General features: G+C 45.4%; 1 protein-coding gene across 1 annotated transcript in view; it reads left to right on the top strand.

The window, feature by feature from the left end:
• Nucleotides 1–14,363, top strand: part of SETD1B (SET domain containing 1B) — a 51,040-nt gene that overhangs the window by 1,244 nt on the left and 35,433 nt on the right. Inside the window, exons 2-6 of the mRNA XM_019473270.1 lie at nt 7–127; nt 479–577; nt 1,081–1,351; nt 4,527–4,639; nt 7,405–8,580. Of these exons, the coding sequence (XP_019328815.1) occupies nt 7–127; nt 479–577; nt 1,081–1,351; nt 4,527–4,639; nt 7,405–8,580 (1,780 nt within the window). The remainder of the gene's footprint in view (nt 1–6; nt 128–478; nt 578–1,080; nt 1,352–4,526; nt 4,640–7,404; nt 8,581–14,363) is intronic.

The following is a 14,363-nucleotide window of genomic DNA, read 5'->3' as shown; positions in this document are numbered from 1 at the left end:
GAACAGAACAGCACGCAAGCCAGCAGTCGAGAAAAGAAATCACCATTGGAGAAGTTACAAGTTGATTATTCCCGGCTCTGTGAAAAAAGGACAGCACCCCCCCCCCCCCCGCCTCCGTCTTACCGGCGTTTTGGGGGCTGGGGGTCCCTCCGGGTCGTGGTAATCCCTTCCGTAGCACATGTGTGTGGAAGGGGGTCTGGGGGGACACACACAGCCACCAAAGTTACCGCCACCTGACACTGTGTATTCAACTGTCAGGAGCCCAAGGAACCCAAACCTGCGGCTTTATTTCTGTGTTTCCAATCTGTGTGCATTTCCCAGCAGTATTGCAATTTGACACGTGTGTGTATGTGTGTGCGTGTGCGCTTTCCCTTGAGACAGCCCGTGCTTCCTTGGGGTTTATTTTTTCTTTTATTTGTGTCTTAAATTTCAAGCCCTGTTATTGCTGGTTTTGTGCTTTTTCTCCTCCTCCTCCCAGAACCCGGGAATCGCTCCTGTGGATTGTGTCAGGGATCCCAGAATAGGGCGAATATGGACCAAAACTAAGGAGTTGGAGCTGTCTGTCCCCAAATTCAAGGTACCACCCCCGACTTTTGGGTTTAGCTCTGTATTCTTGTTTATCCGGGAGTGAAGCTTCAGTTCCAAGTAGTTTAATGGACCGTTTAAATGACAGTCATATTCCTATTAACATTATTATTTGGCAAACTGTTTAACAATAATCCTCTTCTATAAAGATAACGAGAAATCAATGCATCTGTCTAACGAGATCACTTGAAGGTTTTGGAGCTGTGTTTTGGGGGCTTCTCGGGTGGGGGGCAGTGGAGGGGGGCTCTCTGCTGACAGTACTGCTCAAAATACATATTTGTAGCCCAGAAAGGAGCCGGTTTCAATGAATGGCTGCAGCGGCGGGGGCTCTGCTCTGCTCCAGGGTTCATCCCAGAGCCTTGGAGGCAGTTTTCTTTCCCTGAAGTTTGCAGGATGCTTTAACCCTCTCCCTCCCGTGCCATCCTTATGCCTTCCCCCACGCTCACTAACGATGACAATTATTTTTATTGCCCCCCACCTTGTGCCCATTTCCAGATTGATGAATTTTACGTGGGGCCAGTGCCTCCCAAGCAGGTCACCTTTGCCAAGCTGAACGATAACATCCGCGAAAACTTTTTGACCGACATGTGCAAGAAATACGGTGAAGTGGAAGAGGTGGAGATTCTCTACAACCCCAAGAACAAGAAGCACCTGGGCATTGCCAAAGTGATCTTTGCCACTGTCAAGGGCGCCCGGGAGGCCGTCCAGCACCTTCATAACACCTCCGTCATGGGCAACATCATCCACGTGGAGCTGGATACGAAAGGTGAGGGGGCACATTTTGGCCTCACTTGTTTGTGGTTTGCAGTGCCCCTGCCCGTCCCTCTCCTAAAATGAGAGGCTGTTGCAGACCGCAAGGGCTCGGCGATTAAAAAAACGAAGGGAGTGCTCCTGTCCCCCTGCGAGCGGGTCTGGTTTCTGGGGCCTTTGCAAGTCACGTGGAGCCAAATGTGTTGTCTGTTGCTAGGAGACAGCCCTGTAATTTGCAAAATGCTGCCATCCTGCCCGTCCCCTGCCTGTACCCTGCCCCGTCCCCTGCTCTCTGCCCTCGGAGGCCTCCCGTGCCCTCCATCTCCGTGTCCCAGGCTGGCCCTGCTTGGCCACCTCCCGGGGCTGCCAGACCCCATGGCACCTGGCTTTTGCAAACTCGGGATTTTGGGGCAAACCTTGGGGTTCCTGGGACCCAAATGTCTGGCTTCTGGTGGCGGCAGCGGGGCTCGGTGCTATTCTCTGCGTGCCTGGCATTTCATTGATACTTAGCAGCAAACTCGAGGCTGGCAGCAAAAGAGTGCACACGCAGCACTTGTCAGTGTGTGCGCGAGTGTGTAAGTGTGAGACTGTCTCTTAAAGCGACAGGAGCTCCGAGTCCTGGAGGTAACCGGCTCTCGGCCCCAGAGCCCAGCCCTGGGGAGCCCAATAAAGTTTCTGGAAGTACGAAAGCATTGCATTTCACCGCTTTGTCTTTTCTCTTTCCTCCAAGCATGTTAGTGAAGGGCTTTGCTAAAATGTGCCTGAATTTTAGAAAATGTCTAAAGCTGACAAGGTGTAGATCAGTTGCCGCTTGTACTTCTTCATTCCAAACGTGGCATTTCTAGTTTAAAACTGACTTACTGCACTCTTTCTTGGGAAGAGGACATTGTTAACACCATTTTCTTAAAAACGCTGATATTTTTGTTCTGTGTTAAAAGGTTTCAACAATTTAGTGCACAACCTATACAGCACTTGGTGCACCACGTGGTAAGAGGGTATAGTAGGACGTTTATTGACATTACTGATCGCCGTTAGAAGAATTGCAGTAGTAGTATAATATTTTCTATTGTGAGCTAAGCTTGACCTTACATATGTATATTTTGAAATTCTAGTATCATTAATTTTTACAGACAGGCTCCTTCCCCTGCTTACTTTGAAATTCGAAGGTAAAAATTACATTTAAGAACAAATTAACCATTTGTAGATTTAATAATGTAAGCTAAAGCAGGCTCATAAGTGGTGGACATCTTAATGAGAGGCATTTTAAACAAGCTGATCGTACTACATTCCTCCTCCTTCTCCTCCGTTTATAAACTACTTTACAAGTCTTGAACAGACTCCTGTTCAAGAAAGTTAGCTGCGCATCAGGGAAATGAGGGGGTTTTATGCTTCTGTTTCTTGGGAGAAAAGATCGAAGTCTTAGTTTCAAACTGCATTTTTGTTTTGTTTGCCAGCTGTATGCTTCTAATGTATTTTTTTCCCACAGTTGCATCTCTTTCATTCTAAAAGACTAAGACTGTCAGTGTGCTATAATCTGTCAGAATCAAGTAAAAAATGTTATTCCTAAAATAGCATTAGCAGGTTAGGAAATTCTTAAAATATATATGTATAGTTTTCAACATTTCCTTCTAGTATTCAGCTTTTCAAGAGAATGAAAGGTTGGTTAACTTGGTTTTCATAGTCTAGCAAATTAAATATTAGGAGCAAAAGTGTCATTTTATCTGTCTGGCCAGAGCACAGGCATGGGAATCTGGAACTAAAAAACCCAGTCTCCTCATCTAAGCCAGGCTAGTTTAAAACAACTTCTCTGCCTCAGTTTATCCATCTACAGAATGGACACACTTAATAGTTACCTGTCCTTAGAGAAATAGATAGGAATCGTTTCACATTCATAAACCTCTTTGAAAATGAAATTGTAACTTTTACTGCATTATATTGGGGATCTAGGAAGAATTATCAAACTTTCTAACAATTACTTTGTATTTATTTAAAAACAAGTTTTAAAGCATTCCATATCCACGGCGTTGTCTTATGGGGGGGGCAGTGTGTGTTAATATTTCAAGCATCACTTTAAGCTCTTGTCTTGAAGAGATCTATTTTGTCATGACTTTAGTTGAACTAAAACAGTTTACATAGTTGAGGATGTGGCTCAAGACTTCGTGAAATGAGATTTGATAACCAAATAACCTCATATGCAGCATTTATTCAAGATAAATGAGTCTTTTCCAGTGTGCAGAATCATGCTAAGGGGTGCTTTGCTTCCAAATTGCACGGAGTGATTCACAGGGAGTTTGGGGTTTGGTCCTGCAGGACTTCCTCATGAAAGGAGTCCTGTTTCGGGAGAGATCTTGCCTGAATTAATTTTCTGGGCTCAGGTTCTGGGTCTGTCCGTTTTTCTATGTATTCTTTATCTTTCAGAGCAAAATACAGACAGTTTTGGGGTCTAATTCTGTTGCCTTTGAAGCTGATGACAGATTTCTTACAGACTGCGAAATAAGTAGGACTGGGGTTTTGTAGTAATGAAAAATCCAATATTAAGAAACTGGGTCTTTGTAGAATTTAGGAATGAAAAGGCTAAGGCTCAGTAGCAGTCTGTGGGACAGTTTGCTTCTGTGGCTTTTATTCTTCGAAGGATGCCATTGAGCACAATTTAAACTGGGGGTGGGTGGGGGGGGAAGGATTAGTCAGTGTCGTTTTGGAAAAGCAGCATTAACGGTTTTGTCCTCAGCGTTCCCATGCATCGTGTTTGCATTAATAACAGCCAGTTTCTACTAGCAAGGTGTGTTTGGAGGGTTTTCTGAAGTGGCTCAGGGTGTTGGCAGAGGCTTATCCCTTGGGTGAGAGTTTCACTTCTCAAATCTGCAAGCTATTTGCTTGGCGCTTTGGAGAGGAGGGAAACTGCTGCTCTCCAGAAAGCATGGTAAAGAGCAGAGCTGCCAAAAGCAGGCTGTGAAGAGCAAAAAGGATTTAGAAACCTCCTTGTCTTGGCTGGAGAAGGGAGTGTCTAACTTCACTTGCCCAGCAGATTATTTAAAAATGATCCCTGCAAGCCTCAGAGGTGATACCTACTCCTCTGTCGCGCAGATGCAGCAGGCTGGGAGTGGTAGCAGGGTCATGTGGGTGTCAATATGTATTTTTACATAGGCTGTGTTATTTCTGTTTAATCAACTCTTCCACTGTGGTCTGTGCAGGTGAAACCCGCATGCGATTCTATGAACTGCTCGTTAATGGTCTTTACACTCCTCAGACCCTGCCTGTAGGCACCGAACAGGATGCGTCGCCAACTGTGAATGAAACTCTCCAGGTATGTTTGCTTGGCTTTTTTTTTTTTTTAAGAATAACTTTCTAGAAAAATCAGAACAAATGCATCACTAACGCTAGTGTTTCAACACTTTTAATTTAGCTTCTTTTTTTTGTCTTGCCATAGTTTCAGTGGATTTTACTAATTCACATTTAAATATAACTTGCTCATAAGTTCCATAGCAAATGTAACTCTCTGCGAATGCAGTGCATGTGGCTAATCTGTATGCCGGTGTCTGCATGGCGTGGTAAGTGCTTTTTGTCTTTTGGAATGAAAAATACCTACAGAACCGACAGTATGTGCCCTATTAACATTAGAAATTCCTGCAGTTAAGAGGACTGGTTCAGATATGTCCCTGAGATGAGATTATTCCCTTGAAGTCAGGGGGAATGATTTACAATGGTACATTTGGCCTAGCGTCTGCAGTATGTAATCCTTAGTGCGTATGTTCTTCAGACTTGCTTAAAGGCTAAAAGAGGGAAGATGTCAAATCTTGAATAGTGGCATCAATTTTCCAGAATCGTAATTAGTCACTGGAATCAGTTGTTAATAAAAGCAGTGGACAGAATTCCTGAGGGCTTCCAGGGGTCCCTCGATATTTAGGGTACGATTCTCTAAACGGCTTTGTACAGTTATCTGCTCCCCTGCGAACCCCACTGGGATGAAGGGACGAGGGGGAAGTGAAGCCTGTTTGTGTGAAGTCATCAGCCCCCTTGGCTTGTCTAAATGTACTTTGGCTCCTGATTGTGGCTTAGGAACCCACTTTAAGGCATCAAATTTGAAAGAAATTTGGCAGAGATTTTTTTTTCTTCTTATCTCTACTTCTCTGCACTCTTATGACTTCTTAAAATGCCATAATGTCATTAATTCTGTGATCAGATGTTTTCAGGACAGGTAAGAGCTGTACATTGAATGTGAAAATCCCATTGATCTGAAAAAATAAAATTCTCCTCTTCTCCCACCAACTACCCCAACAGCAACAAGGCAAAACCCCAGTATCCTCTTAACAAAATTGTAAAAAGGATGATTCTTCCTTACCTCCCAGCAAGGTGTTTTTAAAGGCAGGAGGGAGGCAAGTAATAATTTTGCTGGGAATCTGCTATGAGCAGGGCCTGGCTTTTCATTTCTGCTGGTTACAGCACATCTCAAATAAAAATAGACAGATTTGTTTTTACTCCTTTTTCAGGGTTAACAGCAAAACACTTAATTGATGGTATCCCCCAAAGCAGTCCCTGCTGTAATTATCTTTAAGATTGTTTCTCTAGATACTGTGTTCGTGTATTGTATTATTATCCTGAATTGATTTTTTTCCCCAATTACCACCAAATTTATTGCTTTGTGGGTAACTTTAACTGTTTGCATCATGTTCTTGTCACTAGAATCTGCCAACAAGCTTGTTTGCTGTTGTAGTTTAGTAAAATACTGACATTTGCTTTCCCCCTCATGCAGAACAGCAAAGACCTGACAGTTCTGTGAGCTACAATCCCTGCCTCCAGGCCATATCCCAACCCCACTGAAAAACAATCCACATCACATCTACACCAAAGGTGCAGAGATGTGGATTTTAGCAGGAAGCACGTGGCTGGTTCCTGACCCTTTCTGTGGGTTTTAGAACAGTTGAAGAAACTTTCCTGATGTCCATGTGGTCATGGTCTCTAGGGGTCACACCAAGAGCAAGTCCACACTATCGAGTGGGTGAGATGTGTGCAAGTGTAGCAGGCAGGTGAAAGCTCAGCTTGGGTTTGATGGTGCTGGCATGTTTATAAACAGGTTGTTTTAAGGGTCTCTTTACCTACCTGTGCTTGGGAGAATAGCAGCCAGCCTGGAGTCTCATCAGTTAGCTATCCCGGTGTGCTTTTGGGGAGTTGGAGCTCAGTCCCGCCTCTCTTGCTACCAGGAGGATTCTCACTGAGCTCTTGCTTTGCATTATGGAAAATTGGTTCTGGCGCTGATGATTAGCGTGGCACTGTTATGACTCAGCAGAGTCTGCGTTGGAGCAGGGCTGCTCCTAGAAACCCCCTGAATGTTGCTGTGAAGTGAGTTGCAGAACAATTACTTGGCTGCTCTGTAGGCTTGTAGGATTTCAGTTTCAAATGCCATAATCAGTAGTGCTCTACCTGAGCATTTGTCTTTGGGAAGGCGTTTAAAATGTGTTTTTAGCAGTTGAGAACTTCTTGTGCCTTTTATGCCTGTAGCCTTCTCCCTTGTTGTTACAGATGAATGTTTGGTAGAGAGGGTGGTGGGTCAGCTCCCTCAGTTGGACCAGCACAAAGCCCTGCTGCATAGGTTTGGTTTCAGGCTGGCAGTTCGCTGATTTGTATGTTTTGATTTGTTTAAAAAAAAAGTTAAATTGATAATTTCATATCTTAGAATTTTCTTAATTATCTTTCCTATTTGCAATTTAGACAAGCCTTACATAGTTGATAGAAATTGAAGCTCTTTTAGCTAAAAGTATTGTGCAGGTCTCCTGTTCACCTGATGCTCTTGGGTGTAGCTTATAAGGAATACTGTTGTATCTGCTTTCTTCTTCCTCCTCTTATAGACAAGTTCCTCTTTGCTTGCTGCCTTCTTTTAAATCAAAGGGAACTGTTAATAATGGATAGTGGTTTGTGTTTTCAGGGATGCTGTAACCTATTTTTTTTTGCCATGGAAATCAGTGCAAACTCCTGGGTATTCAGCTCCTCTGAAAACCAAACGGATTAGACAAATATCTTTTATATCAATATCTTGAAACTGTGTGTTTAGGTGCCTTTCTTCTATTTTTATAGTTGACGGATTCCCTGAAGCGCCTGAAAGACAGTAGCCTTTCTTCTGCGGGATCATCTGTTACCCCAAACAGTAGCACGCCGTTTTCCCATGACACAGCCTATTCCAGCTGTCGGCAAGACACCCCAAACTCGTACAGCCAATTTACCCCACAGTCCCAAGGAACACCTCACACCCCACGGTTAGGGACGCCGTTTTCCCAGGATTCTACCTATTCTAGTCGTCAGACAACGCCTGTGTACCATTTTGGGCAGGACAGTGGGTACAAACCCAGGAGACATGAAACAAAATTTACAGATGCCTACAACCGTCGACCGGGACATCACTATGTTCATAACTCGGCAGGTGTTTACCGAGGGACGGAGCATCAGTTTAGTACGTACAAATCCCATCAGCAGGAGCCAGTTCAGTTCTCTCACACTCCTCCCCTGAGCCACTCTAGTTCTTCGAGCTACAAATCTGCCTTCTCTCCCTACCAAGCACCAGCTGTATTTCCCCAATCTGATGAGCAGCAGTTTCCCCAAACTTCCAGGGAAACAGAGTACCGAAGACCTGCGCCACCTCCCACTGAGATGGTTGTGGAAAGCAGCACTGCCACTAACATTGATTTTGTCCCGGTGAAGGAGAAACAGGAGGAGCCTCCGCCCTTGCCCGATTCGAACTCTGTTCCTGAACCGAGCACAGCATCCTTCTCTCAGACTCCAGAGAGAAGTGAGACCCCCGGCACCCCCACCATGGAGTCCGAAATGCAGCATAACAGTTTGGACTCAAGGATTGAGATGCTCTTAAAAGAGCAGAGAACAAAGTTACCCTTTCTTAATGAGCATGACTCAGATAACGAGGTCCGAATGGAAGGTAGCCCTATCTCCTCTTCTTCTTCCCAGCTCTCTCCCATCCCAATGTATGGTTCAAACTCTCAGCCCGGTTACAGAGGTCAGACGCCTTCCTCGCGCCCTTCCAGCACAGGCTTGGAGGACATTAGCCCAACGCCGTTACCTGACTCTGACGATGACGAGCCCATCCCTGGGACGGCTTCTCTGAGTCAGAATTCCCGGGGGACGTCAGAGGCCAGCATGACTCCCATTGATCAGCTGAGCAGGACCTCCAAAATTGAGACCTCGGAGGCTAAAGAAATGGTGCCTGGTGACCAGACTCCAACATCAGAAAAAATGGACGAGGTAAGTGAGCTGGAACCGATTTATGAAGCTCCATGCATATCCCCAGAGCTGGACAGGGCAGGGTGTCTCTCTTTTCTTTTAGTGTCGTTAGAGCGTAGGGTTTCTGGTGGCTTTTTCTTTTACTCAAGGCAGCTGGAAATGAGTTAGACGTGACACAAAGTGATGGTCTTAATCAACTTGCCAGTCTCTAGTTTTCCTTGTTTATAATAGCAGCCTGCTGCAATTTATAGCTTCAGGAGAGCTCAAGGACTGCACAAGCCACGGAAGTTTGGCCAGTGCTCATGCTGTGTGAATGTCCTGAGTGTCAACAGACACTTAAGCCACTAGAGGAGTTAATCGAGCACTTTCTGCCATTGCTTTGGTCCCTGAGCGTGGGTGCGTATGTATGCACACACTTGCTTAACGGGGCTTTCATGTTACGCCAAAGTATTGAATGTATACTTTGTTTGATAGCTCTCCAGCTATTTATGCCATCTGGTTTGAACGGGAGACAGTTGCTGGGTTTTAATACTCGCTTTGCTCAGTTGAATGGACGAGGTAGTTGGCTTGTGGGGGATGTGCTCCACTGAGTCTTCCAATAATAGAGCGGAGCTTGCTGCCTCTGCTGGGGCATTTGTGGCTGAAGGGACAGTGAGAGCTTAACGGTGTGGAATGGTGCCAGCAGACAGAGAAATTACGTTACATGGTGTGTCTGTTTGGGAGGTCTGTTGCAACAAATGTGAGTATCGCTGCAGTGGACGTGTCGGTCCTATTCTGCTGTGTCAAGGAACGGTCAAAATACAGATCTTTGCAAATGCCAGACCCATTCTCCTCAGTGTTTATAATAGTCATGCAAGCTAAAGAAACTGCTGTCCCTGGTGTGCAAGAACTCTGCAATAAGGGGACCTCAACCATCCTAGAGGGCTGGTCTTCTGTAAATGTCCCAAATGTGGTAGATCAATTTAATTTACTCATGAAAGTTTGCTGGGGTTAAGCTGGCAGAATTGATTTCCCTTCAGTGGTCTGCAGTTGTGAGGTTTTCACTCAAGAAGCGGCTGCATTTCAGGAGAGGAGGAGCTGCTCCTGTAGCTATAGGCTTTGCAGAGTGCTTAACTGGAGGAAAAGCGCTGCAGCAATAACATAGTGCAGGTCTCAGTGCTAAAAAATTGTAACTGTACTGGATATTTTGTTTTTTCTACATGCCTTTACAAACCTGCTTGTCCTTGTAGTTGCCAGTTTAGCCTTTGAAACGATTCAGCTGCTTGAGGTCTCATTCATCATCTAGGCTGGCCCAGGCTCCCCTCTTGGGAGGCAAGTCCCTGGCTGGTGGGACCTGATGATGTATTAATTAGGAATGGAGTTTTGATTCCTTGAGCTCAGTCTGGCAGGCTTAAGAGGGGATACTCTTAGTTTGTATAAAAAAATGAGGAAGGCATCCCTCATCTCCTTGCCATTCTGGGCTTGTATCTGCTGTCCTTACTCTTGTGCAAGTGGGTTGCAGCCAATTCTGAGCATGTTTAGAAAGATGGATGAATGCCAGCATGGTATGTGGGGTCAGGCACTTTCTGTAGCTGAGATCAGCATTGGGGGACTGGCTGGGATGTTATATTTGTAGGTTGTGATATGGGGCAGCGGCATGTTGACGTTGAAGCCCACGTTAAGTCTTTGTCTCCCCTTAATGAGATACTGCTGTCAGAAGTTCATGTCGATGGTTCTGTGATACAAAATTATATAAATGCCTCAGTCCTCTGCAGAAGTCAGAAAGGTGGTAGCAGGGTCTCCAGGCAGGTCATTCCTGCCTTAATTGTCTCCTCTCCCCAAAAAAGTTTGATATTTGTTGTTGGAGCTGTTTATTCAACCATCCTCTTGGTTACAAATCACACTAAGCTATTCTGGCATGTTTGAAAAGTTGCCTGCGCCTTTCATTGCTCCTTCTGATGCACAAAAAACGATCTCCATGTTTAGAAAAAGGCTCTCCTGGCTTCCCTCTCTTTTGCTGAAGGAGCAGAGCTGAACAGTGACTTAACATAGGCTGAAATTTGAGCTGCAGCTTTCCAACTGAGTTAGAGAGGGGCATTGAGTCTGTCTAAGGACTGGAAAGCTGAACCTCCGGCTTCAGCCTATTGTGATACAACTATTCAACTTCCAGTCCTTCAGAGAATCCTCCAGCAAAACAGGGAAGGCAGACCCAAGTATTTCTAGTGACTGTGTGGTGTGGGGAGCAGAGCAGAAATGATATATTAGCGTAGGCAGGGCTCATTAAGTATCATAAGGAAGCAATAAAGGGCAGAGAGTTTGAACTTCTTATTTACTTCATATTTGGCTCTTCAAGGGTCGGAGCGGCCCCAGGCCAGCTCTCTTTGGGCGGGTACTCTAGCTGGGAAAATCTTAGGATTCATAAGGATGCCAGCAAAGTTGCAGGGAACTTTTTCCTGAGACAATAGGTGCTTTTCAAGGACCTACTCCTATTTCCCATCAAAACAAGCACAATTTTTGTCAATGATTGCTAATACGGTAACATTTGTTCTATAGGTGAAGCGCTGTCAAATCGTCAGGCAAGTTAACCACCCCAGACTTGCCATAAGTAAAGGAGGTACAGCCAAGCCCCAGCAATTGCTCTGATTTATCATGCAAGACCCCGGAGTTTGATTTCAAGATCCGGTATGATACTCCTAAGCCAGAGCTTGGCAGGGAGTTTGGGTGTGGGAGAGGAAGGGCTGTGCATCTGTCTGCAACACCTAACTCCGACTAATCTCAGAGCAGTGATTATGGTCTGCAGAGAAAGTCCTGCTAAGCTTAGCCAAGGGACGAGCGCTGAGAGGTGGAACAGAGCGGGATGTGGGCAGTACGAGGTAAGAGGAGAAAAGGGATCCTTTACAAACAGCACAACCTGCCAGCCAGGAAGACAAGGCAGAGAGGGCTTTTTCAAGAAACTAGAAGATGGCAAGGAAGGAACCCAGCCGCATTGTTATTTTAGGAAAATTTTTGAGGGTAGCAACGTACAAACTTTCCTTCCTATGTTCCTGAGAGATAACAAGGAAAGAATTGTAATAATTTCTTTTTCACAGGATCTTTGCTGTTTCAGAAGTGCAAAGGTTAAGTAAGTACAGTTTGACGTTTTGACATCCCATTTGAGCCAGGTCTTGTTTTTGCTTGGCTTGTTACAGGAAGAGGCCCTGCCTGTGTGCACTGAGGAGGGTGACAGGATTATAACAAGTCACTGTTGTATATTGATGATGCCTTTCATGTTTCAGCTTATGAACATATTAGTTTGTGTGCATAGCCAGTGTGTAATAGGAAGACCGTATGATTGACAATGGTCTCTTTCCAGATTTATAAGTACAAAAGTACTTTTTAATTGAGGGATCAACAGACCCCTGTCTTCATGGTGGTTTGGCTAAGCACCTAGTTACTGTGGTGGGAGGGGTGCCCTAAAAATGCCAAAGATAATCATAAAAATAAAGATCCTGAAACATGAATGAGGTGAGAGCAGTTCTCCTGCTGCTTGCTGTGAATTTTAGCAAGTGGTTTGGGGAGCAAACTGGAAGTCACACAGTGCACAGCAGCCCTAGAGACCCCGAAAGCCACTGCTGTCACCAGCACCCCTCACTGTCTCACTAGGCTATTGTGAATGTTTTTAATGCCATGCTGGATGCTGAGGTGCCTCTTACAGAACAGCATCAACAGCCCTGTGACAAGCTGTGTGTGTGCAGCAGATCCTCTTGCAGTTACCCGGGGAGAATTTCTGAGCTGCGCTTACACATAGATGAGGTGGGTCAGGCTCAGCCCTACAGTGAGCTCTGCTGAAGTCCCTGAGGTTACATCTGGGCTGAATTTGCGCTTCGCATTGAAGTTTCTTCGGGTTCTTGTGTGGTCGCAGCTAGAACTGGAAGAAATTTATGTTGAAGTGTCACATTGTCCCTCCGGAGCCTTAGCAGGATGTGATAACATTCTCCACAAGATATTGCATCGTGTCTTGTGCCGCTCCATGCTGCTGCATCCCCATCCAGACCGGGCTGTGTTTCAGTAGCTGGTAAATGATTCCCCTTTCCTACAAAGCCAAGTTCAACTTTCAGTTGTCACGAGCGCCTGTGAGAGAAAGCAGTGCCCTGATGCTGTCCAGGCAGCGAGAGGAGCTGCAGGGAGTTTCTCTGCCAGCAGTACCTGCAGCAGTTGCCCCAGGAGCGGTCAGTGCCCTTTGGAGCTGTGCTGTGCAGGAGCGAGTCAGTCTCTGCCTGCAGAAGGATGCTCTCTCCTCCTGTACCCTGCTCCCATCTGTGGATTGTGTGGGGTCGGAGGCAGCAGTGTGTTTCTGGGACATTGACAGCGGGTTAGATGGAGCCTCCTAAAGATGAACCCAAACGCACTCTACTAAGGCATGTTTCTGGGCTGGAGAGTGCAGAAGTGATTTATTCAAGGTAAATGCACATTAAGCTTGAGAAGGTAGAGTCTTAAGAGCCAGGAAATTTGATACCTTGGTTTCCACAGTAACTGTGCAAGAGCCCTTATGCCCATAAGTAGCTGTTATGTATGTGTAATATATATGGGTACACTTGGGATCCAATTTACAGCTAGAGTGGGATCCATGATTTCTGGAGGAAGACGGGGGAGTAGATGGTGGGGAATGGTTGCTCTGAATGTATTTTTTTAATTGAAGAAGGGAGAAAAACCTGAGACCTGTGATTTATGCCCAGTCTCATAAACACTTTTTCAAATTTTCCTGCCTCCTAAGCTCTTGCGAATACGATCATGCCTGACAGAACCAGTTCCTAATGGAAACTCAAAAAATAGGTATATGTTATGATCATGAATTTCCAGAAATACAGCCAGCCAATGCCCAGGCAGCAAAGATTTGGATGACTGCTGTGGTTTTACATGTGAATTACACCAGCCATGCTAAACCTGTGAAATTAAAATGAGAGCATGCTGCTTAAACTGTGGGTTCAGTTCTGCCCTCCCTGACCCATGCAGCAGCAAGAAACTACAGGGACTTCAGGGGATCTTGTGGAGTTTAAGCTTGTTCAGAAAAGAAAGACAGCACACAAATCCCTCACAACGTGATTTAAATATGACACTACACTGGACCCTTTTGAGAGCTCAGAGATCTGTTCGGCCTCCGTGTCCAGAGGAGGGAGCACGCTGGGGCAAGACTGCAGCCCTACATCCTCCTGGGGATGCTCAGGGCTGAGGGTCAGTTCCCATGTAACCCGGCCAAGGTAAAGATGTCCTGGCTCCCGAAGCAGTGGAAATGCAGGGTGTTGTTATCTTACGTTTTTTTTTTCAGAGCTGATACTGGAAGACCACAGGCAGGGACTGTTTCCTTGTACGTCTAGTTCATTTACCACATGACAACCTGCTGCTCCTACAAAAATTTATACACAGTAGAGAAGTCTGTTCGTGTTTGCTAAGTTGTATTTCACTTTTGACTTTTTGTATTTGGCTCTAGTTTGATTCTTGGAGTGCTCACAAGGCTGGTGGTTAGCAGAGCAGAGGGCTTGACCAGCCAAATGGGTTCAATATAGGAGGCAGCGAGGGCTTGACCAGCCAAATGTGTTCAATGTAGGAGGCAGCAAGAGGTAACAAGCTCAGTGTCAGTTTTTACAGTCACTTTTTCAGAGCAGAATTGCATAGGATTCACCTGGTGTTCCTGGTGATGCACCCCCTCATACATATATGCTCATAGGGGGGAAGAAAACTAAACGGAGAAATACTTGACTGTTTATGGTTTGGGTTTTTTGGATACCTAACAACTTCAGTAGAATGAGAGAACGTTTCTTGTTGATAACAGAGCTAGAAATGGTGAA

The sequence above is a fragment of the Aptenodytes forsteri genome, unplaced genomic scaffold, assembly GCF_000699145.1.
Source record: "Aptenodytes forsteri isolate BGI_AS27 unplaced genomic scaffold, ASM69914v1 Scaffold118, whole genome shotgun sequence".
In the NCBI taxonomy this organism is placed as follows: Eukaryota; Metazoa; Chordata; class Aves; order Sphenisciformes; family Spheniscidae; genus Aptenodytes; species Aptenodytes forsteri.
The sequence above is the reverse complement of the archived record's forward strand: the minus strand, read 5'-3'. Positions and strand labels throughout refer to the sequence as shown.